Source organism: Triturus cristatus, chromosome 2_2 (genome assembly GCF_964204655.1).
Source record: "Triturus cristatus chromosome 2_2, aTriCri1.1, whole genome shotgun sequence".
NCBI lineage: Eukaryota > Metazoa > Chordata > Amphibia > Caudata > Salamandridae > Triturus > Triturus cristatus.
This window is the reverse complement of record NC_140582.1, coordinates 1,199,610,379-1,199,636,800: the sequence shown is the minus strand read 5'-3', so window position 1 is coordinate 1,199,636,800 and position 26,422 is coordinate 1,199,610,379. Positions and strand designations below refer to the sequence as shown.

The window sequence follows — 26,422 nt, the reverse complement described above, 5'->3', positions numbered from 1 at the left end:
GTGGAAGTACATTTACTACTCCTAACACATCTGCATACCTGGAAGATATATGTATTGTGTAGGTACATGTATGTGGAGTAAGGTATACAAAATATAGACTGACTTACTTATTGATATAGCCTATTGAATATTTTTTCCTGTCCTTGATATTGTATCCCATCGATATTCTGGGTCGATATTCATGGTGCGTTCCTCCCACAAGGCTCAACCAGGGCTACATTAATGGCTCTAACAGCAAGATGACTTGCAATGTGACCACAATTACCCTCACGAGGGCACCTAACTGGCTCACAGCCGTCCATGTTCACACCAGACATGGGCGCGACCTGGTGTCGGATTCAGTGTAAGGGCTGTTCAGCTGATGGTTTGACCACTGATATTCAAGCATATGTCCACAGAATATAGCTTTTGGGTCTCTAAACTGTACATAAACCGATGTATGTCAGACTTACGCTGGAGGCAGGAGTTACATTACCTTGCAGCTCTGGCAGCAGTCCCCGTGGGCACACTGAGCTCCAATCTTCAGGGTACAGTTGTTGGCATTGCAGCAGGGGTTGGTACATTCCTTAGGGAAGAGTTAAAAGGCTGTGTTACTGTCATACAGTTATAGCATTGAGAGAGGCATAAACCTCTCTGTGCATTCACCTTGGTGGTGCTGGATGCGGAAGGAACCAGAAGCGTAATGGTAACAGCGTACGTTGAGTTCATAGGTTCAGAGCCTACAGAGAAGCATACACTGTGCCTTATACATCACGCTGTTTCAATGGCATGGACATTCACTGGGCACCCAGTGTTTATGGAGTTTATATCATTATATATGGTCCTGTGTCCCCCAATGGCATCTTGAAATCAACGAGCAATGATTTGGTGGTTGTGAAAGACAGATTACGCCAGGGGTTTACAGTTGTCCCCGTCCCCTTCGAGTGGAAATTAAAAATGTTATGTAGACAGTGACCTAATTTACAGGTGAGCGGGAACGGAAAGTCCACTTTATGATAACTCAGATGGAGGATTCTTCTCATGTGGACAATCTGCTAAGGAAAGGGCTCCAACCCTAGTCATAGTATGGCAGAGACCATTCCACCAGCAGTTTCTGCATTGCAGAGAATCTGCTGCTAGAGTATTTTCCATTAAAAACCACCTCCAATTTTAAGTGTGTCTGTTTTAAGCAGATTTGCCAAGAAATACAGAAACAGGGCCACTTAGTGATGAAGTGGTTTGTCAAGGATCAAACACTTCCAAGAAGCAGGAAAGGTGGGACCAGAAGCTGACAACTTGGTCACAGGACCACACTGAATTCAGGGCCTTTCCTTTTCTGATGACCTACTGTACTTATTGTGGACAAATTGAACAAGGCAAATGAGGACTTCTGGAAATTCAAATGGGTGGGGGGGGGAGAATAACGTCTAATTTACAGATGAAACTAGCAAAATATAAGGGCGCAAAATGTCATGCCTGAATGTGTAAAGTTTGGGTGCACCATTCCACAAAGTTTGTTCCTCTCCTGGAACTTGTGGTTAATATGACTAGTGCTTGTTGCAAAGCCATCCTGTGCCCTGGGCACTCCCCAACTTTGTTGCTGACTGGTACTGGTGGTAACTGACTCTGAATGGCCCTGGGCTCTGCCTAACCTTTGCCAGGTTAGGCAGAGCCCAGGGCCAGTGCTATGCTGAAGACACACGTAGAATACAGTGGAAAAAACCTACATACACTAGGGTATACTACGTGTTAAGGTAACCCCATGATTGGAATGACCTCCACTATAAGGCCCTAGTACATAATAGGGAAGGGGAATTTAAACTACTTTTAAGTCCCTAGTATATAATAAGGCTTGACAATTTAGAGGTCAGCAGCCCTTTCTGCACAGGCATGTGTGCATGCTGAAGCCCGAGGTCAGTTTAAAAGTGGCTCTGGTCTACAGGATTGCTTTTAAAATGCAAATTGTGCCCAAACACGACTTTTCGTGTTTGGGGCACTTAACATGGTTAAACTACAATATTTGGGCTTATTAGGTACTCCCAGGGTCTTCACTAGGTGTCCCAGGGGTGGCTGTTCAGGTAGTTATAAGGAGGACCCTTATAAAATGAGTTATATATGCCTTGGGTTTAGTGAAATTGCACATTTCACTCCCCATGTTGTGGTAAAGTGCTTCTCAAAATCGACTTTTGTACTGGGAGCACTGTGGAGTGAGGATCTGAAATATGTCTACATATTCAGAACCCCTAAAGTCTCTCCTAGGTATTCCAGGGGTGTGGGGGTCCTGTAAATATGGCAAGTTTCTTATAAAAAATGTTTTATAAGCCCCGGTGTTGAAAGATTCCCTGCCACATAGGTTAACATGGCAACTAATAATTTCCGCTAGGATAATCATAAAAATGCCATTCAAAACATTCTCAGAATGGTGTTGATAAATCCAACAATATGGTATAGTTGACTTTCTCCTAAAGTATACAGAAAAGAAGTTATAAGACTTTCTCGCCAAAATTCGGCCTTCCAGTGGTCTGTCCTTATTAGTTAGAGTTAAGTGGATTAGCCAGGCTCCTTTGATGAGGTAATAAATAACCCCCAATTAGCCTTCTAGGAGGGCAGGGTTCTGCTACATAGGAATGCCAGAGCAGGGTGAGGGGTCGTAAACAATATCCTTCAATGGAAGGAGGAGACAGACAGAAGACACCAGTTTCATTTACATCTCTGCTCTTTGAACCCAGCCAGATGCTAGGATTAAGGACGGAATGAGCAGATGCAAGGGGAAGAGATTATGTACATGGAGCCATCCTGTAGGCTGGTTTAGTTAGCTCTTCTCTCTCTGCTGATAATTCTGACAAATTGAATTTTGAAGAAATAGTGCTTTCTGGGAGACCATTGTGCCTTACTTTGGAGGAAGTGGTCATGCCCTGGGGTGTTGCCCTGCACCTCATTGAACAGAAGTGCCCTCCTGCTTGACCCCAGAGAACACTGAATAAGTATCTGAGAGCGGCAGTGCCTCTCGGATCTGCTGCTTGAAACTTGAGAAAGAAGAACGTTCCATGCTGGAAGTTTGTTTTGCACCAACAAAGCCCTGCACTCTGAAGACTGTGCCTGCTGCATTAATTGTAACTACAGCACATTGGATGTACCTTGCTTCAAGAGGAATAAAGAGGGGATGCCAAGCTGGAAACCAGTGCTTAATTTGAGCCGGTGCTTAGCAGTGGCACTTAATTGTGAACACCGGCATTTATAACAGTCTGCCACATGGTGGCACTGTCTGTCTAATTTTGAGATAAGCACAACAACAGTTCATTAATTTAGTATACACCAAAAATGACTAGTACCTGCCACCCAAGCCATTCTTTGGGAGCCTGGAATAGTCTGAATTGTCCAACTTATAAATCTAAGTGTTAAATGATAGGGTCCAACTTTAGAAGACTAAACAAACTCGTATACAAGAGATGGCCGATACCTCTGGCTCCCCGCAGTCACACTCTTCTCCACTCTCCAGAAAGCCGTTGCCGCACTTCTTTTCAGCCACCAAGTCCTTGGTGTCGGGCATGTTGTAAAGGCACATTCCACCTCCTTTCTGAAAGTAATTCAACAGCTGCTTCTTGCTGCATGAACTGAACACGCGTGGGAACGGGTGGCTGTGAAATGAAAATCAAGATGGTAGGAACCAGTGAAATAGCAAAATTAAGCAACGCACTCCCCTGCACATAACCAGGAAACAAATAGGGTTATTTACAAGAGAAAGAGGCAGATGCCCCACCTGTCAAACTCGCAGTTTGTCCACCCCAATAAAAGGTGGGCAAAGTGCCAGGTTTCCTCCAGTGGAGTCTCAGCTGTGCCACCATAAACCATGTCAAACTGTCGGGCCATTGGTCAATGTACATTAGTCCACCCTACTAGGACAGTCCTTCCAACAAACATTTTTGTCATTTGCGAGTTAATGTCAGGAACAGCATTACAATAACAAAAAGAACCAACAGAAAGGACCCCTAAGCTCTAAGACAAAACTCTCAGTGAATCGGGGCACTGGGTGTTTTTGTAATTTTGTAATTTATTTTTGCTTTTTTTGTTTTTCACTTTGGCATTTGGGGCCTGCTTCACAAAGGAAAAATTAGAACTGAAGTCTAAGTTTAGACCTACAGTCTAACTTTACACCAGAAATCTATCTTTACGTCTGAAGTCTAAACTTCAGGTTTAAAGTCAGACTTCAGGTCTAAAGTTAGACTTCAGGTCTAAACTTGCATTTTATGTCTAAACTTAGACTTCAGGTCTCAACTTAGACTTCAGGTCTAAACTTAAGGGCAGATTTACAAGAAACTGACGCATGATAGCGCCGTATTTACAGTACGGCACACCATGGGGCAAGGATTGACAGATGCGTCAGAATTTCTGATGCATCTGTTGGCCCAAAAGTCACGTATATTGCTAGGGTCGTATCACAAGCACGACACAACTCCACCAATGCATGGGGAGGCCTATCCCCACCACACTGCATCACTCCTTACGCCTGCTTCAAGCAGGTGTATGGTTTTGACGTAGTGGCGTCCTGGAAGTGGCGCAGTGAAATCTTTGTAGATTTCACTGCGTCACTTTTATGAGCCTTTCCTGCGTGGGAACGCCCACCCTGCATACATTATACTTGACGCAGGTCTAATGTGACGCAGGGCTTTACAACGTGACACATATCCCTAGATGTGTCACCTTGTAAATTGACTGCATAATTTACGCCGCCATTCTGTCACAAAAGTGACACCACCGTGGCGCAAAAGTGTCGCAAGGGGCTTGTAAATTTGCCCCTCAGACTTTAGGCCTAAATTAAGAATTCCGATCTAAATTTAGACTTCAGATCTCAACTTAGACTTCAGGATTAAAGTTAGACTTCAGGTGTAAAGTTAGACTTCAGGTCTAAAGTTAAACTTCAGGTCTAAACTTAGACTTCGGGTCTAAATTTAGACTTTGGGTCTAAATTTAGGCTTCAGGTCTAAAAATACAATTCATGTCTAAACTTAGACTTCAGGTCAAAACTTAGACTTCAGGTCTAGATAGACTTTAGGTCTATAGTTAGACTTCAGCTATAAGCTTAGACTTCAGGTCTAAAGTAAGACTTAATGTCTAAACTTAGATTTCAGGTCTAGATAGACTTTAGGTCTATGGTTAGACTTCAGGTATAAGCTTAGACTTCAGGTTTAAAGATAGACTTCATGTCTAAACTTAGACTTCAGGTCTAGATAGACTTTAGGTCTGTAGTTAGACTTCAGGTATAAGCTTAGACTTCAGGTCTGAAGTTAGACTTCATGTCTAAACTTAGACTTCAGGTCTAGATAGACTTTAGGTCTATGGTTAGACTTCAGGTATAAGCTTAGACTTCAGGTCTATTGATAGACTTCATGTATAAACTTAGACTTCAGGTCTAGATAGACTTTAGGTCTTTAGTTAGACTTCAGGTATAAGCTTAGACTTCAGGTCTAAAGTTAGACTTCATGTTTAACCTTAGACTTCAGGTCTAGATAGACTTTATATATAAACTTAGACTTCAGGTCAAAAGTTAGAATTCAGGACTAAGTTTACGTTTGTGAATCAGCGCCTTGAGTATTAAAAATGAAAATATATGCCGAACATCAAACATAGGGGCATATGTACAAAGAAGTGACGGAGCACGGCGTTAGCCTTCTTGGCTTAACGCCGTGCCCCACCACTTCTGAAATGGGGGGCTGCACCGTATTTACGACAATATGGTGCAATCCTGCGTTTCCCCCTGCGCTGGCGCTAAATTTAGCTGCCTAGCGCCAACGCAGGCACCCTTGCACCACATTGCAAGAGTGCCTGCTTTGGGGGGAACGATTGTTTATGTGCAGGAAGCTGTCTCTTCCGGCACATAAACAATCTGAGATGGCGATTTGTAACTTATATGTGTGCTGCTTGTGCAGCCCACATAGAAGGTGCAACTTGTCATTTTTGTAATGATTGTTTATGTGGAGGAAGGGACACCTTCCTGCACATAAGCATTCGTACATGGCATTTTGCTGTTTCTATGTGTGCTGCACAATGCAGCACACAGAGAAACAGCAAAAAATAGGTGAAATAAAGTATTTCTCCTCGTTTCGCCTGTTTAAGACCAGGTTTTCCCTGGTCTTAATTTTGGCTCTGCTCCATATTTGCGCCACGCTTGTAAATATGGGGTCAAAATCAATGGGTGTTGCAGTGGGTATAGCAGGAAAGGGTGCCTTATCCACAAGGCGGCGTTAAGCAATGAATAAGGCGCCAAAAAGTGTTGTTCCTGCGGTGATAGGGGCTTATAAATATGCCCTGTAGTGCCCACTGAGGAAAGGATCAGTACCCTCAGTAGAGCTGCAGCAGCAGCGACTTGACGGACACCACAGGGATGTGGTAAGCAAGAATCTCTAAATCTGGTGGGCGCACCTCTGGTAGGGGAGCGGAGGATATAGCCTTGTCTAACCTGACAAGGCACAGGACCGCAACCAACAATCTACAACCTCTCCTAAGTGGGCTTAACAAAGATTATCACAGTGCATATATTGTACCCTAAGGGCAAACCCTAGAGGTCTAAGCCTTAAGGGTGACCCTAAGGGTCTGCCAACGTGTGTACCAACACCAAATTCTTTGCCTTCTATTCTATAAGACTCCATGTAAGAAAATATCTGCCTACAGCATTAACAATTCACACATGTCTGTTGTGTGTAACTTATGATTTTCAAGAGTATGACGCCTACTGCCTTTAGCACACATTTCCATCACAAGCAGATAAGATGCTTGGCATCCCACATAACCTTTCCCAATGAACAAATGAGGCCTTTAGACTTGATCTTTGGCTTGTCTCCAGGGCTATTGTATTGGTGGCAAGCTGGTTCTATTGTATCGAGCATAAGCATTCCCACAAGGCACACAGGGGCTTATTTACAAGCCCCTTGTGCCACTTGTGTGCCACTTTTTGTGACTCACCACTGGCGCAACCTCATGCCCCATATTTAGAAGGACAAGTAAAGTCACCCTTCGTGGATTTTCCTGTCCTTGTAAATATGGCCCCTTCTCATGCAACACTTTGCGTGAAAAGGGCGTGACAAGGGTGTTGCTGTGGGTGTTCCCATGCAACACCCATGTGTTCTACCGCATTTCCAGATTTATGAGAATTTGTAATCCTGGAAATGTGTCAGAATGCTACACATTCTGCAGCAGACATAGGAAGAGGAAATCGCCTCTTTTTATTTTTTTTGTTATTTTCTTTGTGCAGGAAGGTACCCCTTCCTGCACAGAAACAATCTCTCTGCAACACCAAGCACCCTTGCGTGGTGCATGGCAGCCAACTGTGCGCCCGCGCAGGGGAATGCACAGGAATGCGTCATATTGATGTAAATTTGATGTATCCCTGTGTTTTGAAAGTGCCGCAGCGTGGCGCAGCCAAAGAGCTTATGGTGCCGCGGTGCAGCACTTTCTTGTAAATAAGCCCAACAGTGCTCGTTTTCAGTGGAAGCACACAACTTCTTCCAAATCAAACGTTTGTACAGAAGATCATCATGTGGGTGACATCTTTGTCAACTCTCAGTACTGCTTCTTTGCTACTTAAAGGTTTTTTTTCTGGTGGTTACATTAGATGAGTCACATTAGGTACCGGGACATATGAGCTGTAAAGCCAGACCTAAAACATTCTGCAATTGCTCTAGAGGACTACAATATCCTTATATATGGGTTTATTCTATAAAAAACCTTTAGATAAATGATAAGTAAGGGCCCGATTATGATCTTGGTGGGCAGGGTTACTCCATCACAAACGTGCCGGATATCCTGTCCGCCGACTTACAATTCCATTATATCCTTTGGAACTTGTAATACGGCGGATAGAATACGGGCCATGTTTATGATGGAGTACCCCATCCACCCAGATCATAGTCAGGCCCTAAGTATATGTCAAAAAGTCAAAGCAGTAAACACAAGTATGGAAAGCTAAGCAGGTCATCAGAGTTTCAAACTACACTCTGTGCTAATCCTGAGCTTAAAAGGTTGAGGTAGCGAATCGATAGAAAGAAAAGAAAGAAAAAATGCATTTTCAGGACCATATTATATTCTTTGCCAATTTCCCAAAAATTAACAAATGGACTCCAAACATAAGTTGTTTTGTAACTTTCGCAGCCTTTGCAAAAGTGGCCTTGGTTTTGAAGGATGACACACGCTGTTCTTCCAATCACTGTGACTTCAGTTGGTGCCTGAAGAAGGTACAGCCATCCTCCTGAGTGTGTTCCAGGATTGCTTACTGTTTAGAAAACACAAAAAGCAGCTCAATCCCAGGCCCAGGAACAAGCTCTCTAGCTCTCCTTCAGTCCTGGCGTTGTTCTTGCAAATATGGCATCCTTTCTCAGCTTCTTCCTCCAACATATGGTCCTCGTACCACAGTCTTAAACAAATCTGCCTTTAATTTATGTTGCAACAGAGCCCCTTTGTGCTCCAACCTCAGCCAAAGCACATTCCACTCTTCCGCCAGGCAGGCAGCCAGGAGGAGGACCACTGGAGGCTGCCCTCCAGGGAGAGTCAGTGCCCTCCACCTGCTCTGCCGCATCTGGTCCTGCCCATAACACATTCCCGCCACGTGACGACACTTAGCGGAACCACCTGTCGGGTCGAACAATGCCGCTGACTCCCTGCTCGGCTACGCCTGCGGTGCACCACAGACGCGGTCTATCTCAACGATGACTTATGTTACTGCAACGAGAGGGCTCCAGGGCAGAGATGCGCGTCCAAGTTGTCCATGTCAATATGTTGATAACATTTCTCTCATCATTTGTTTCTATACCAGGGATGCCAAACGTTGGATCTCAAAAGCCAGAGCGAAGCTGGATTTTGAGGATATCCTCATGAGATAAATTTCCACGCAAATAGTCTACTTTATCAGAGGTTATTCCAATAATCAGGAATGAACCGAGCTGTTGCTGTGAGAGGGCTTCTTAGCCTTAGCGCTGTTTAGGAACTGCCCGCCTTCTCTCCCGCAGAGAGACCAATGCTCATGTCCTGCAAATACTAAGAAGTTATCATATCCTAAAACAACACAATCCTGTTAGGGCAAGCTTCAGCCTTCAGAAGACTCCTTTCCCTCATCGTTCTAGACAGCAGTATAAAAATCAAAGTCCCTTAAAAACTTGGGATGCTATTGCCATACAAGCATTGGCAAAGCCAATAGGTCTATTCTTGTTGAAATAATGGCTTTGCCAATGCTTATTTTGTACAGCATCAGTAAAATTTAAAAAAAGAAAGAATAAAGACTTGGCCACTGCTGGCATGATGACATGTGTGCACCAGTGAAATGACGCAGCTGCCATCTTATTTTACCGTTCGAAGATTGCTGAAAAATTATTTTATCTGTGCAACACGAATGTTGCAATGCAGATTGGCCTGGCAGCAAACTGCAGCTATTGGGACACCCAAAACAAAAATGAAAACTTCTTTTGAAAGGACCGCAAGGAGCGAGGAGGCAAGGGAGGGGCAGGTATGGACCATGTGGGGGTTAAGCAACGGGGAGGCGGTGGGGCGAGGGAGCAATGGAGGCTGAAAAGCACTTTTTGCAATGCAGAGTGGCCCGGCAACACAGGGCAGCTAACAGGCCCTCCACAAAGAGTAAAACAGTTCTTTTAAATAACTGAGATTCATAGGGGTGCAAATGAGGAGCAGCTGTGGATGGTCAAAGAGAAATCACTCTCTGCAAGCAAATATTTGGGGGAGGAAACAGCACACAAGAGAGAGCAAGAAAACACATGCACTCTCATGGAGTGCTTAACGAAAAAGAAAAAAGTAATTCCCTAATTCCGAGCAATGGAAGGATACAAGTCAGCCAATCAAAAGCAAGGTTATGAGGCTAAGCTGCAGGGGAATGACACACACAAGAAGAGGATGGCTTAGGAAGGCAAACCATCAAATCAGAAGCAAGCAAATGAGAGTGACAATCAAACAACCAATAGTAGGCGGTTGGCTGCCAGTTTTTCAGATAGTGCACAAGAGGCCTTTCACAAACGGGCAGCTGAAAGGATTGTTGCAACTTATGTATTAGGAAAATGCATTGGCTAAGAAAGGGTTTCTGACAAAACCCAGGAGGTGAATATTTGATATGATGGTAAAGGGTTTGAAGACGACTGCACCCTTTCCTTGACTTTGTTGCTTGTGGTGGTAACATTGACCTTACGTTACACTGCAGTTACTGCCAAAGGGTCGGGTGGGTTTCAAGAGGTACAACGTTGACGCAACTAAAAGTGTTTCTTGAATGAAGATGGTGCGGTGTCTTATCTGGGCATGTGAAGTAGGAAGCCCACACTGAGGTGAGGGCAGAGTCCCGCCGTCAGTCCTCACTACTTCTGGAATGGTCCTGCCGTGAGTATTTCATCCAGTGCCGGGATTACTGTTTCTGCGCTTGTCGATGCGACTTGTTTTGCTACCAGGAAGCGTGAGTTCTCTTCCATAATTACGAGCGCATGTTTGCCTTGCTCTAGTGGTCCAAAGAAACCAACTGGGATGTTGGACCAACCACCCTCCCTGAGAGGGGAAGTTGGGTGAGGAGGCGGCTTATTCCCATTACCCTTTGGCACTGGTGACAAGGTCGTAGAGTGTCGTCCACCATCTGATCCAGCAGTCATGGAGAGCTTTTTAGTTACTTCTATCCGTTGACGCCCTTCATTGGCTGGTTCAACAGCGCGCCTTCTGAGTGATGCCAGGATGACAACCCTTGGGGCTAGCTGTGAAAGCCCAAGTGTGGTTTCAGCCAGCTCTTCACTGATTTGCCCAAAAGATGACATTTCTTTTCTGTCAACTTCCTCTGGAAGCAAACTCTTCAAGGCATCGCTGCTCCCCATCTTGCGTTCTTTTTTTACGTTCATCAATGTCGGGTTTGTTTTTGTAGCTGGAGGGTGGCGTTGCTTGACTTGTTACAAAGTTAGAAGCAAACAACAAAAGAGTGTGATGATAACAGAACAAGTGAGTCTGAATAACACAAACTATAATGACACTGCAAGTCAATCTGGAGTGATTAGTGAACCCTCACTCATCAACATAGTTGATGACATGCTTCATCATGGGGTTCTGCTGGAGGTACCTTGTGTACCGCCAGTGTGCTACGACGCTATGTTTAAGGCGGAGCAACAAAGAAAGACTAAAAAGTTCATGGGAATCAGTGAAAGTGAAAGTGAAAATAAACGGTTAAAATGTCAAGATCCATCCACCAATCAATTTAATTAGGATGGGGCTTAGACTTTAAAAACAGTGACGGATGTATAATCTTGACTATTAATGAGTCAGAAACATCCAGTGGTGGTCATCGTGGTCGACATGTTTCAGCTTTACGTGTATGATTTACCAAGCTTTCATCAGGACCTAACCGGAAATGCACCAGGGCGGTATAGGCTTACTAAAGCCCACCCTAACCTCAGGTGTTTTTGCAGTGTCATTATAGTTTGTGTTATTCAGACTCACTTGTTCTGTTATCATCACACTCTTTTGTTGTTTGCTTCTGATTGACCTAGGGGGACTAAGAGTGTGTCTTAACCCTCTCTCTCTTGTTGTTCGAAATTATTGTTACAAAGTTAATCTACTCTTCTGTTGATGGCATTTTCCTTCTGTTGATTGGCACTTATCAAGACACATAGAGGCATATTTACAAGCCCCTATCACCACCACAACGCCACTTTTCACGGCACTTTGGTGGCGATAGGGGCTGGGCCTTATTAACGAGGCAGCGTTAAACCACTCAATTGTGTGTCTTTTGTAAATAAGGCACCCTCTCCCGCTACACATAGCGTGAATGGGGCGGGCAATTGGTATTGTGGTGGGCGTTCTACCATAACACCCATTGATTTTGGGGCTGCCCCCAATTTACAAGGGCAGCATAAAGAGGAGGCATCGCCGAAATTAAGACCAGGGAAAACCTGTTCTTAAACAGGGGAAACGAGGAGAAATGCTTTATTTCTCCTTGTTTTTTCTGTTGCCATGTGTGCTGCGTTGTGCGACACACATAGAAATAGCAAAACGCCATTGATAGTTTATGTGCAGGAAGGGACACCTTCTGCAATCAAACAATCATTGAAAAAAATGACGTTTTGCAGCTTCTATGTGTGTCGCATTAAGCTGCACACACAGAAGTTACAAAGCGCCATTACTGATTGTTTCTTTTTTTTTTTATTTCTTTTTTTTTTTTATTGTTCATCATCAGAAAAATAAAGTATAAACAATTAGTTGCTTGACATATATATCTAATACACCAGAAATCCTTCGAGTAAAGTTTAGTCTCTTAAAATAAACAGCATGATACAATACATAATATAATTATTATAATTCCAGAAAAAAGGGAACATTGAGAGATCTGAAAAATCTGAAAGAGGAGGGAGAGAATTGTTTTTTTTTTAAATAAATAAATTAAAAGTAAAGTAACATAAAAGTAAAAGTCAAGCAATTTCAACACCGCCGACTTTAGTCCTGACAGAGTGAGCATATACCTATCCCTTTTTAGATTAACCATCTAATTTAAGTTTCCATTTTTCAACTGGGGCCCATACCCGTTTCCCAAGTTGGCTTGCATTCACTCCCTTTTTTTCATATAGAGATTTCTCTAGGGTGTAGATAGCTAATAATTTTGAGAGCCATTGTTGAAACGAAGGGGGGTTAGAATCTTTCCATACCGTTGCGATACAAAGCCGGCTCAGCGTCATTGCAATAAACAAAAATTCTTGATGGCGTACCTCCTGTCCCTCCTTTACCACCCCAAGAACCATAATCTCATTAGTTCACTTAATTGAAATCTCCAATTCATCTTTAAAAAAAATTTCCATTGCTAATTTAAAGGGATCTAAATTAGGGCATGCTGCAAACATATGTGTCGTATCTGCCTCCAAACTCTGACATCTTGGGCAGGAGATCCCAATCGTACCACCCCAGCGAGCTATTCTATGTGGTGTATAATATAGTTCATGAAAGGTCTTATAGTATTGTGCTTGCAGGTTTGCAACCTTCAAAATAGAATTTCCAAGCCGAAGTGATTTTTCGCCCTCATTCCCAACTAAATCTAATTTAGTTCTCCATTTATCAAATACCTTTCCTCTATCATCCTCATTATACACGCACAGTGCACTATAAAGTTGAGAAATTGAACATCCCTCATCATCTCGAATAACTTCCATCAGATCAACCGTAGTATACTTGCAATTACCTGCCTGTTTCCTCTGTAAAACTGATCTTATCTGTAAGTATTTAAAAAAATCTCTCCGATCCAAATTATATAGCTGTTGCGCCCTTTCAAATGATATTAACCCTGACTGATCCATGATGTCTCCAATTGTACCAACCCCGAGATTATCCCACCGCCTCATCACTTGATCATGGAATACTTCTGGGAGGAGTTCATTCATATATAAAGGGGTATAGAAATTCATTCTCCCTAATTGTATTTTCTTCCGGATTCTTGACCAAACTGAGATGGCCGCCCCCAACAACTTAAACTTTGTTCTTTTGTAGTAGTTTAACTCCTTGAATGTGAGGAGTCCCTTATTAGAGTCCAAGACCAGAAGATCATATATATCCGGAATGCCAGCACTACCCCTCCAAATGTCTTTCGTATTCCCGCCGAGGAGTCCTTTACAATACTGAAGGACTGACGCAAAATAATATGCTTTAAAGTCAGGTACTGCAAGGCATCCCCCGGTCTTTAGAAAGTGCCATCATTTTTATGGCTCTGCGAGTTCTGCCCTTAGCCCATATAAAGCGATTACCAATCCCCTCTATTTCCTTAAACCAATTATTGGAGAATGCTAAAGGAATTGTACGGAATAAATATAAAATTTTGGGCAAAAACAACATCTTTATAACATTGCAGCGGCCTATGATTGTTAGGCGTAAATTGTCCATCCTATCCAAGTCTAATTTTGCCTTTTTGATTACTCGGGTCAGATTTTCCTCCACTACCTTAGATAGGTCAGATGTTATAGTAACTCCCAAATAAACCGCGGACTCTACAACTTTCTCATCGTTAATCGCAGTAAATTGATTTACAACTATTTGTGTTTTTCCTTGATTTAATTTATACCCTGACAGAAATCCATATTTTTTAGCCTCATTCTCGATTTCCCCTATCGCTAATTTTGGTATTGATGATGTAATTGCTAAGTCATCTGCATATCCCAATATTTTAGTCTCATATCCATTCAGCACTATTGGACAGATGTTTTAATTTTTTTCTATGTGTCTAATAAATGAGTCTATATAACAGGCGAATAGTAGAGGGGAACAGGGGCATCCTTGCCTAGTTCCACGCTCGATTTTTATTACCTCACTCGACTCCCCCCCCACTCTCAGTCTAATAGTCGGGTTTCTATAAAGGGCTTTTAATGCTCCTATGCTTATTTTCCCAAAATTATATTTATACATTGTTGCCCAAAGAAAGTCCCACGAGACCCTATCGAAAGCTTTTTCAGCGTCCAGTAATATTAAGGACATAGGGTCTCGTGAGGCAGTAGTACCATCCAGCAGCGCGAATACCCTTCTGATATGATCGGCGGTGCCCCTCCCTGGTATAAACCCGTGCTGCCAGGGTGAAACTATCTTCCCAATAACCAAGATTTTAGAATAGGCCTTAGTATCGCTATTCATTAAACTGATTGGTCTATATGACCCAGGATCCGTAGAGCTTTTATTCTTTTTTAGAACCACCACCATTGAAGCTTCTCCCCAAGACTCCGGAGGGGCAGCACCGTTCTGTATTATACCCATGAGTCGATTAATGTCTGCTTCTAAGGTTAGAAAAAACTTCTTATAAAATTCTAACGGTATTAAATCGGGTCCCACTGCTTTCCCTGACGGGAGATCCTTAAAGGCTCTTTGTACTTCTTCTGCGGTAAAGTTAATCTCAAGGGAGTTCTTATCTTCCTCTGTAAGCTTATCTAGGGAGGCAGAATCTAGATATTCCTCAATTTCCGCTACATCTGGATCCTCATTATTCTGGCTGTATAATTTCTTATAAAAATTCTGAAATACAGCACAAATTTCCTTTGGTGTTTTTGCTTTTGCCCCTGCCTCCGTAGTCATTTCTGTTATCTGCCCCTGAGTGGCCGCCTGCCGGGTTCTAATTGCTAGGACTCGTCCTACCTGTTCGCTATATTCATGCTGCTCTTCCCTCCTAGCCAGGTATTTACCAGCTGCCTTTTCAGCATATACTTCACCCACTGCTGCTTTAGCCAGAGCTAGTTTTTGCATTACTTTTATCACATCCTCTTTCTCTCTTATACTTCTTACCAGTTCTTCCTCTAGCTTTACTACTAGATTTATTTTCTTCTCTGTAGCTTCTTTTTCCCGCTTACTCCGTCTAAGAGAATAGCTTAAGGTTTCCCCCCTAATACCTGCCTTCATAGCATCCCACACTATTTGTGGTGATGCTGTGCCCCTATTGTTTTCCAGAAATTCTTTTAACCAAATATCCATGTGCCTAATATAATTTACATCCTGTAGCAAAGCTGTCTCAAAGGTCCAGCTTTTTATACTATTCTGTGAATGTAGTATAGAGATCTCCATGGTGAGCGGGTTGTGATCTGACATCAATCTAGGCATTTTTTTAACTTTCACCATCGGTATCATCGAGGGGGAAATAAAAAAATAATCTAGCCGGGCTAGAGTTTTATGGGGGGCAGAGTAGTATGTGCAGCCTCCCCCTCCGTTTATATGTTCCCAAATATCGATCAACCCATTGTCCTGCATCAGCTGTATCAGCGCTCTATGAGTTTTCTTCTTTTTACCAATAAATCTTGCAGGATCATCTTTCCACAACCCGTTAAGACCATTTATATTCAAATCACCACATAGTATTATAGGGAGAGGCCAATTGGGTAATTGAGAATTTATATGGTTAAAAGTTTCCAGGTCATCAACTGTTGGTGCATAAATAGAGCATAAAGTAAAATTAAAATTTTGAATTTGGCACTCCGCTAAGACCCACCGACCATGTCTATCTGCCTGTTGTTTTGTTAATATAATCTTTTTTCCACGTGCTAATATTGCAACCCCACGTGTTCTAGTGCCCTGAGTCGTACAAGTCAAAACTTTATACCCCAGTTGTTCCAATAGATATTTCTGCGAAATCTCTATATGCGTCTCCTGAACACAGATTAAATCAGCTTGCAGTGTTCTGAAATATTCTTTCAAATCCCTTCTTTTTCTTGCATCATTTAAACCACATACATTAATTGTGACTATGCGCATCATTTTTCTTTTCTCCCCCCATTTCTGTTTCCTTTCTTCCTCTGATGATGATTTTTTCCCCCCCTTTTCTCCCCCGAAGATCCCCCCACCCACCCTCCGCCCCCCTTACCTCCCCTTGAGGCATCCCCCCTTGAGGCATCCTGGGTCCAACCGGATCCAGATGTGGGCGTCGGTTGGTCATGGCGCCTCAGTGCACCCCCCCCCCCAGCCCCGCGTGTATTTTTCTTTCTTTTTTTTTTTTTTTTTTTTTTTTACTGATTGTTTCTAGGCAGAAAGGCACACCTTCCTGCACAGAAACAATCATTCCCCTGCAACACAAGCACCCTTGCACTATGGTGCACGGATGCCTGCGTTGGCGCTAGGCAGCTAAATTAGCGCCAGTGCATGGGGAAACGCAGGCTTGCACCGTATTCTTGTGAATAAGGTGCAGCCCTGCTTTGCAGAAGTGGTGGGGCACGGCTTTAGGCTAAGGTGGCTAACACCACGCTGCGCCTCTTCTCTCGTTAATATGCTCCGTAGTTGCCTGGGTTCTATTGAAACATGCACATTCCCCACCAGGGAATTTATGGCAGCATTTTGGTTTTTGGATTTACTAATATTGGTAGTTGTGCCTGGCGGTTTGTGACCATGTTGAAGTGCTTTCCATAGCGAGGAAGTGGTAATGCTCACATGCTCACACTACCCCCACAATCTGCTGGGTCTATAAGCTTAGTAGACTAATGCTTCCACTGTGGGGGCCTGTGTTTGACCTCATGATCGCATGTTCAAATCCCGGTGAGTCTACTCATCCTTCTGAGGTCGATAAAATAAGTACCATTGAGTTGGGTAACAATAAACATCGGATATTCAGCGCAAGGTTGCCAACGGGTGAACGTGCACTTTACAAAGTCACGCTATGTTATGCTTTCTGCTTGCGAGTATGATTTCCCAGGATCCCAGAGACTGCGACAGGCGTTAAATACAATGTGACAATGGTCTTTGCCAGCCATGGCCTGTGCAGGCAAGAGTGATGTGGCCGGGTTGGGTGGGGGGGAATTCGACAGACGACCATGAGGGAAAATTAAATAATTAATTTTCCCATGTCGTTGTCTGACGAACCCCCTGGCCCCCTGGCCCTACCGCTGCATGGGCCACGGCAGGCCATCTCCCTTGCGATGTTGTGCCAGGATAGCTCGTAGGTCTAACTGGCTGGCATCTACTATGAGCTCAGTGCACAGGGCTGGGTCGGAGGATTCGAGGTCCTGCTCACTTTCCTCTTCATCTCGCGGAATGTTTGTCCGCATTCCTGGACCTGCCCCAACTAGGGCCATTTCTTGGTTAGCTCTTGGAGAGCATCGCTGATGTTGGCCTAGTCCTGTATGCTACTTGGCGAGAAACAGGATTGTTAGGACATGGTTGACATCTTTAGGAGAAGGAGGTTTCTTTGAGGGCCTGAATCCTGTCTGGCCCATGGCACATTTCTTTGTCCCAGAATATGTAACGTTTGTGAAATTCACACTTTGCAGCATTTATAGTCCGGTGTGTATCGAACAGTGCCCAGCCGGACTGGGTTCTCCCACTGAACACTAGGATGTCGTAAGTACAGTTTAACGCACTGGTGACAGGGTCTATACGAATACAGTATATGGGGTGCCTCCGAGTCCACTGGAAGCCCCAACAGGGCAGCCCATGGAGGTCGGAGCACACCACAGGATATGGGTCTATAGGCAGAGCCACTGGAATTATGCAGCAGGAGACGGACAAATTACGTGGCAAGAAAAGGCAAATTATGTGGCATAACGCGGCACATAATGCAACAATATTGCTTTATTATTTCGATATTTTTAAACTTGGTAACATTATCTGGGCATTGTTTGCACCTCATTAGAACCAGCTTAATACTCAAATATAGCAATAAGCACCAGAAAGTTGACCAGCTTTGCAAATGGCTTTACTCTGAGTGGCAACAGGTGTAGCTGCATTTGAACAGTTTGAGCTAGAAACAAGTCTTTTTTGTTAAAATTTACAGATTATGAGGCAGATGGTGGATTATGTGGCAAATCTATAACTATGTGAAAACCGCTGCGGTCGCACAATCGCATAATTCCAGTGGCCCAGTCCATAGGTCCAAGCACAAGTGCTGGCGTTGGCCTCTACGGGAAGAGGGGAGTACGGGACCAAAGCTGGCCCTACGTCAAGCAGTGATCCTTGAGGAAGACTGTGATTAGCTGTGGGAAGATAATAAAGAGTGGCAGGGGTCAAGGGTCAGAGAAATGACCAGGGTAGGGCGAGGGAGAACACACAGGTTCTGACCCTTGGCCCTTCGGGCTCTAACAGGAAATAAGGCACAAGACGCCAGCCTCACTTGTCGCTACACATAAACCCACAATACATGATAAGTCAAGCAAACCTCATTGACTGGCCTTCTGTTTTAGGTCTGGCCACAATGATTCGTCCCAATGGCGCAGTACTCATGAAAGTAACTGAAGGTGTCAAATATTGCTAAATGAAGCAATAATGAAAGGACTTCCTGCTGACTGGTAGGTGTCATCTGCAGACAAGGCAGAGGCAGCCTTTCATCCTTCTGAGGTCGAAATGGCGAGAACCATTGAATGGGATAATAGTAAAACCTGCTGCTTGGAAAGTGTCGCACAGCTGAATGAAGGGCTGTGTAAAAGTGAGTTAGCATCCCCCCAGCTGAACAGACTGTTCCACTGGACCACATCCACAGCGCGCCTGCGGTGCGTCATGTGGAAGCAATCATAACACAGCCTCAAGCGGAATGAAATGACACTCCTACCAAATGTAACGAGAAGCTGTGTTTTCCTGCTTCACGTGCTGCCTGTCATGAGACAGACTGGCAGACGAAGGAAGTCAAGTGGCGGCCGGAAGCCAGACCGCGTGATTAGCAGGGGCGCTGCCGCCGCCCGCCCACCCACCAGGGGCAACCAGATGTCCAAACAACAAGCCTCGGAGTCAGGGCTTTACGTGGGATGAAAAAACTGTGGGGGTCTCTGAAAGGGGCGAGGCAACCCGGCTAAAGGGGCGTGGCCAACGCAATTGCGGGGTGTGGCCTAGATCATGAGAACTAAAATAGTGTGTTTAAGCAATTTTCTCTGAGTCTGGTGGCAACCCTAACTACAGGGCCATGGATTAGTGGATGAAAATGTTAGCACCCCGCTAGTCCTTCGGATGGTTGAAAGCCTACTGGGGACTTGCCGTGAAACGCTCTGCCCCTAAAAAGGCGTGAGTCAAGTCATGGACTGGTGGTCCACGGTATTTAAGGGGGATAATCCCCACATAAATGGGTGCACCGATTGGGTTGTCTGCGGTGCAGTTTGTCTCATCAGGCGGGCAGGGCAGCTTAGGTCAGTCACCGCAGCCTAAAGTAGTAATCACTCTCAGTCCGGCCCTCAGACCTTTGGGCCCCAGTGTCACTGCACCTGATGAACCAATGGAAGCCATGTTCCTGTTTTCGACAAGTGTTGGGGGTGGGGCAGACGTGGATGAAAGGTAGGTGAACATTGCAGAGGTTAAATGGCTGCAGCATGGCAGCTTTTTAAAGTTAGATTTGCAAAGGGCCCCTCTTTTAGCTGTCTGTGTCTCTCATGGAGGACACTTTTATTTTGGCACCCTGCCTGTTTTCTGTCCCAGTTTGACCTCGCCCATCCTCTAATCGCGTCCTCCAAAAGTGAGGGACAAAGCCTTTGATGTAATTAAAGAGAGATAATTTAAGGCTTAGGCACAAACAGGGATTAAGCAAATGCTCAGTTTCTCACTCCCTGTTTACAAATATTCACTTTTAATATTTGCCTCTCAATTCCTTGATTTAATGTGAAGCAATAAGGTAAATCACTGCTCCATGTTCAAGAAATACACTTTTTTTAATTTTGAAGACAGCCTATCATATTTAAACATGATGTCTGTTGCATGGTTTACATTTACCTTCAGATCCTGACCATAGCAGACACAGAGTACACGTTGTCCCTAGAGGATGCAGACATGCACGCAGAAGGCAAGGGGGATCTCAGAGAGGCTTACCCAGAACTGAACCTTAAATTCCTATATTTAACCTAACCTCATGTGCCATTGCTATAAGTTGGACACATCCGTCAGTGTGATTTGTGGCGGCGCATTGACACACTCAAAGTTTACCTGCGTTCTTTGAGCAATTGAAGTGCTGAGTAACAAACAAACATGACACGGCGACCACGAATGTCCACAAACGTCTCTCCTCCATGCCACATACGTTGAAGCTTCCCGAATCCCGGCTCATGGCCTTCATACCTTGTTTTCTTGTGGTCAAATTTGACGAACCTGACATCACGGCTCCACATAAGCCTTAAGGCTAAACCACAACCACGTTTGGGATCTGTAACTTCAGACAATATCAGGCAGTTAGGAAGATGAATGAAAAAGCATGACAAAAAGGGGAAATTCACGGTCGTGAAACCATTTCATAAAAGAGGCCAGTCCCAGCCAAGTGCCACCCGTGAGTCACCTTATTCTGATGAGGTGTCTGTCTGTCCAGGGGATGATCCGGTCTGGTTCCGAACAACACCACATGCAGCACCAAAGGGAATTGTGCCGATATCAGCAACCCTCCCCCACAGCATACTAAGGTGGCTAGTACACACTGCAAACTAATCACGCCACACAAAGTTTGTTGGAAAACAGTTTGCTGCAGGTTTATTTCATACATGAAATATGCCAACGTGGTGGGTTATCTTATGGGCAATCCAAGGGCAGCAGCGATGAGTAACCTGAGCTGCCCACCCGCCTGATGAGCCAAACGGCACCGTGGCCATCCCAATCGGTGCTGCCATTTTATCTGGGGATTTTCTCCCTTAAATACCGTGGACCACCAGTCCATGATTTTACTCACACCATTTTAGGGGCGGAGCATTGCAAGGCAAGCCCCGGTTGCTCAGGCATACAACTGCCCGAAGTCCTAGCAGGGCGTCGACATTTCCATCCAGGGTCCTACCATAAAGACTCCTGGGGTTTGGCATAGGGCACCTGTTAGAAATGGGGGTCTCTAGTTGGCAGAGGTAGGTACCTTTGTCCAAATAGTGACTTCTGCTTCTAGTCAGGGTAAGGGGGATACGCTCTTTAGATAACCCATGCTCACCCCCTTGGTAGCTTGGCACGAGCAGACAGGCTTATCCCAAAGGCAATGTGTAAAGTATTTGTACCAACACTCTCAGTAACATAGTGAATACACCACAAAAGGACAACACACAAGTTTAGAAAAATAAAATATCTTTATCTAAACTAAGCAAGACCAAAACGACAAAAATTCAACATACACAGTTAAAAATATGACTTTCAAAAGGTTTCAAGAACTTGTACCATAGAAAACTATGGAATGCGGGACTTTTCACCAAAGTACCTGTATGTGAGAAAGTAGCTCTGTATATACTGTTCCCAAATAGGTACAGGGTGTACAGAGTCCACAGTCCCCAGAGGTTTGGCAGAGGATAAAGTTAGATATAACCTTACTCTCTAAAGTGGTAGCTTGGTCGAGCAGTAAGGCAGTATCAGAGGACAGTGTAAAGTATTTGTTGCACACACTAAGTCAGCAAATGGTCTCACACACTCAATAACTGAACTCTATGCCAATGGTTTATATATATAAAATGTATGCTTGTTTTATTTTAGAACCAACAATAGGTATTAAAATATACTTTCTCAGAATGAGATGCTTTATATAAATACTTTTGCAATATGCAATTGACTTTTGTAGAAAGTTAAAAGTGGTTGCAATAGGCAACACAATTTTAAACACAATAATGCATTGAGCTCAATGGAAGTTTCAAGTTATTTGCAACAGATTACTTTTAGGATTACTTTTGGATTTCCAGGACTGGATTCTAGATTCAGACCTGGGTCAGTACTTGGAATCAAGTGATAAAAGTCGACTTAATTACTGTGATGATTTTTAGACAATATTTTGCTATTTCAAAAGTTGACACTTAGAAAATATTTCATAGAAAACAGTCAATGATTCCCTACGGCAGAAAATTCAAGTTGCAGGTACAGTATGTTCTCGTTACTTTTGTAATCCAGTACTGGGTGCCTAGACTCAGTACTGGGACCTTTATCCAAAACAGGTAAGTAATTACGTTTTCAGAAATTATACGATTTTTAAAGAATATTTAAAGTTTGCAGAAATTGACAGAAGAAATTTCACAGAAAAAGAGTCAATGATTTCCTATGGGAGAAAATTGGGTTACTGGTAAGTACAGTTGTAAGTATTTTTCAGAGTCAGTTGCACCATGATGCAAGGGTGCCTGCATTGGAGCTAGCTACCAAATTGTGCGTCGGCGCTTCCTGAAAGAACAGGAATGCACCGTGTCTTGTGAATATTGTGCATTTCAGCCCTTTCGAATTGGCATAGGGGCGCTCCAGAAAGTCTAGCGGCGGATGCCTAACCCTAGTTCCTTGTAAAGGACTCCCCATTGCCAAACAGATTAAGGCAAAACAGTAAACTCTTGGCCGAAAGGAAAACCAGGAAGCACATGGGATACAAACACATCTATATAACAAACACAAGCAAAGTAAAATAGTCTCAGCTCCTAAAGGCTGAGCTATAGATGTTGCTAATGTAAATGTATGCCTAAAATAGTTATTCTTTTTGTCATAGTTGGTTGCATACTAATATTTTTCTGTTACACTCAAAATGCAGGCAACGAGTGTTTCGCCCCTCAATGGCACACATGGTTGGGCTTTTCTCAAGGCTTATTGTGGTGTCAGATTCCTAAGTTTCAGGACGGTAGTCAAGCAGTACGTGTGGTGTTACTTCTTGGAAGGTATGCTAGGGCTGTCAGCAAGGTTATTTTGCTGTCTGGTGACCTCTGCATCCTTGTCTGTCTTCAGTCCTTAAAAATCCTTCTTGCTTCAGTGGGTAGCAATTGTCACTGAAGTGTTATGAGCACAGGGGTGATGTGTTCAGAGCTTTTAATTCCTGAGACCAGCCAGAAGCATGCCAGGCTTCTTTAGGGGGAGCATGGTGAATGTTTGGTATTCTGGAACGTAAGAAGGCATAAGACCACATTCAAGAACAAGCACTGGCAAAGCTATTAGGTCTAGTGCTGCCCCCCAACTTTTCTGGTGTTGTAAATACTTGTTTTGTTTTCTAATGGTTTTTACAAAATTGTATTATTGAGGAAGCTGCTGGGCCCTTTTCAATTGAAAACATGTTTTTGTCTCAAGAAGCACCTGTTGCCATAGTTGTCCCAGGCACTGAAGGAAACTACTTTGTGTGTTGAAGTATTCCTTGTGAAAGGGCAGGATGCTGTCACTCACAGTGAAGTTAGCCAATGACTGATGTGGGCCGACCCACTGGCTCATGCTGTATGCTCTACTGGACGGAAGAAAAATGTGAATTACACTATACTAGACCAATGAATGAAGTGGACTGGGTGAAGGCTCTGTAAGTAAGTGTATTCAGCATATAATTGTGCTAAAATCCAAAGTTCCTTGTCAACGCCAAACATAAACACATAAAGTACCACTTAAGACCACTCATGGTCCATGACTAACATATAAATAAGTTGCAGCCAACCCCAGATCACTGCAGATTGGGCCACGCCCTTTGTTCTAACGCAAATGGCATCCCAGTTGCACAGAGTGGTCATTAGCAGCAAAGTGGCATGTGACGAAAGACATGCATAAATAAATAAATGTATCTATAATTTATCGTGGTGAAGGCCACATTCTCTCCCAGTGTCCATTGTGGGGAAGTAGATTTCTATGTGGACTCTACTGTGAATATGACAGCACAAGTGAGAGCTGTGTTCACTTCCTCTTTTCAATCTGAAACTCTCTATAATTGGCTACACGCTGCCTCTTTGGGGAATGGGTGGTGATAGTGGTCTCTGACATCATCAGGGCCAATCTGGACTTGCAATTCAAAATAGGCTATCTTGGGACCATCTCTTCTTCCTCTGCTCAGATGATTCTAAACCAGCAGCCCACCCAGTCCCTGTTCCTTCTAGAACATTGAACTCAAACCCTGTTCTCAGGCAACTACACTGGCTTCAAATGAAAGCATCTTACAGGTCATGCCACTACTTGGAAGTGTCCAACATTGCCTTCCAGAGAATAGTCTCCACCTTCAGGTCTATGAGATGCATGTCCGCTTCAACATAAGTGTTGGTTGTTCTAATATATAAATGTATCCAAGATAGTGGCAAAGGATTTGCCTACAGGAAGGGCCACTGGAATAATGCGGCAGGGGAGGGTCAAATTATGTGGCAGGGTTGATTAAATTATGTGGCAAGAAAAGACAAATAATGCGGCATTTTGCAGCACATTTTGTGATAGTATTACTTCATTATTTTGTCATTTTTAAACTTGTTAACACTGTCTGGGCATTAGTCGCACCTCATTCGTACCAGTTTAAAATTCAAATATAGCAACAAGCTACAAAAAGGTAACCTCTCCAGCTTTGCAAAGGACCTTCTACTCTGCGGCAGCACATTTCACTGCGTTTTTACTAACTTTAGAACCATTTGAGCTAGAAACAAATGTTCTTTTGGTCCAAATCTGCAGATTATGCAGTAGATGATGGATTATGTGACAAATGTGGCAAATCTACAATTATGAGGAAATTGTGGCAGCTGCACAATTGCATAATTCCAGTGGCTCTGCCTATAGGATACTTCTAGTTTGAAATAGGCTTATGGTTGTTTTCTAGGACAAAGAATCCCTTTGTCCTGTCAAGACTGTTCTGATTTCCTTCTCAAGTCTTTCCCAAAACTACTGTCTCTGCTCATTGTGTGGCTGCACCAGGTTGTCCATCAAAGGTTTTTTATGCTTTACAAACAGTAATGCGATTTAATGCAACGCAGCCCACCAAATCCAAGTCGCTCTCCTTCCCATAACTCCGCTGTGGCTGGAACACATAAAGGAGTAAGAAGAAGCAGGTGTTATGCTCTCTTACCCAGTGGCAGCAGCCATGACACATCCTCCTTCTGCTGTGGTAGCCTCAACACAGCACCCATCGTCGTCATGGCTCATCCCAAAATTGTGTCCGATTTCATGTGACATGGTAGCGGCTGCTCCGATCGGGACCTCTGAGTGGTCCTTGGGATAGAAGTAGAAAAGTTAGAAACTCTTTGGTTGAATCATACTGGTAGGCACATGGTTAAAGATGCTGCAGCAAGCACACTGCCACAAGCTTGCATGTGCTGCATGAACATGTGCATGCGGTATAACCAGCAGAGTCGACATGTTTCTGCAAGCTACACACACCATACACACACACGCCACAGGCATAGAGCCACACACACACGAATGCACATGCCACCCCACCCACAGAGATGCATCACAAACACAACAAACACATACCAAGCACAGACACACACACCAAGCACATGTTTGAAAATATATATCTATATATTTTCCAAATATGTGTGCATACGCGGTCAATTCAATGTAAAATTGGTTCCCTGATGCAGTCTGTTACACTATGCATACCAAATAACAGATACCACTCTGTGTAATTGTACCATGGTAGGGTGTTAGTTTAATACATGGTTCTCCAAAGTTTTTCTTGGAGGGCCCGATCCATGCCAGATTTTTGGTAAATCCTCATTTGGATAAAAATCTGGCATGGATCAGGCCCTCCAGGACCGACCGACCGACTTTGGAGAACCCTGGTTTAGTAGGTTGATGATGGGCTGCAGAGGGGAAACAGCGTTTAAACCGCTGCTATTACATCGCGTTACTATTACAACGCGGTTGTTACAACGATCGCGTTGTTACTTAGAACGCGATGCCTGTACATCACAAGTCATTAGATCAACTTGCTGTAGGGGGCACTCTAACCTTAGGAATAGCATAATTTACTATTCCAACACCTTCCCTACTGTTGTGCAGGCTGGAGTTGGAATAGTAAATTATACAATTCCTAAATCCAGTGCGCCCCCTACAGCAAGTCGATCTATTGGCTTGTGATGTAAAGGTAGTGCATTCTAACAACGCGGTCGTTGTAACAAACGCGTTGTGATAGAACGCAATTTTATAGCATGCGATGTAACATGCTATATTCCTGCAGAGATCAGTGGACACCCTGCAGTCCCATCAACATGTCATCTTCCAGTGAGATCTCAAAGGAGCTGCCCGAGGGTGGGTACATATATGCACTTTAGCAGTGACACAGGAGGCAGGGTCTGATCGCTGTATCAGTGATCAGTGCTACCATTATTAGGAATGCAAGAGTGGTTCT

General features: G+C 43.8%; 1 protein-coding gene across 2 annotated transcripts in view; it reads right to left on the bottom strand.

The window, feature by feature from the left end:
* LOC146863385 (disintegrin and metalloproteinase domain-containing protein 33-like) overlaps positions 1–26,422 on the bottom strand; it is a 460,898-nt gene that overhangs the window by 70,632 nt on the left and 363,844 nt on the right. For both annotated transcript variants that reach the window (XM_085642820.1, XM_085642819.1), the window contains exons 11-13: positions 25,136–25,278; positions 3,440–3,617; positions 476–565 (exon numbers count right to left, since the gene is read on the bottom strand). In XM_085642820.1, coding sequence (XP_085498946.1) covers positions 476–565; positions 3,440–3,617; positions 25,136–25,278 — 411 coding nt within the window. The remainder of the gene's footprint in view (positions 1–475; positions 566–3,439; positions 3,618–25,135; positions 25,279–26,422) is intronic.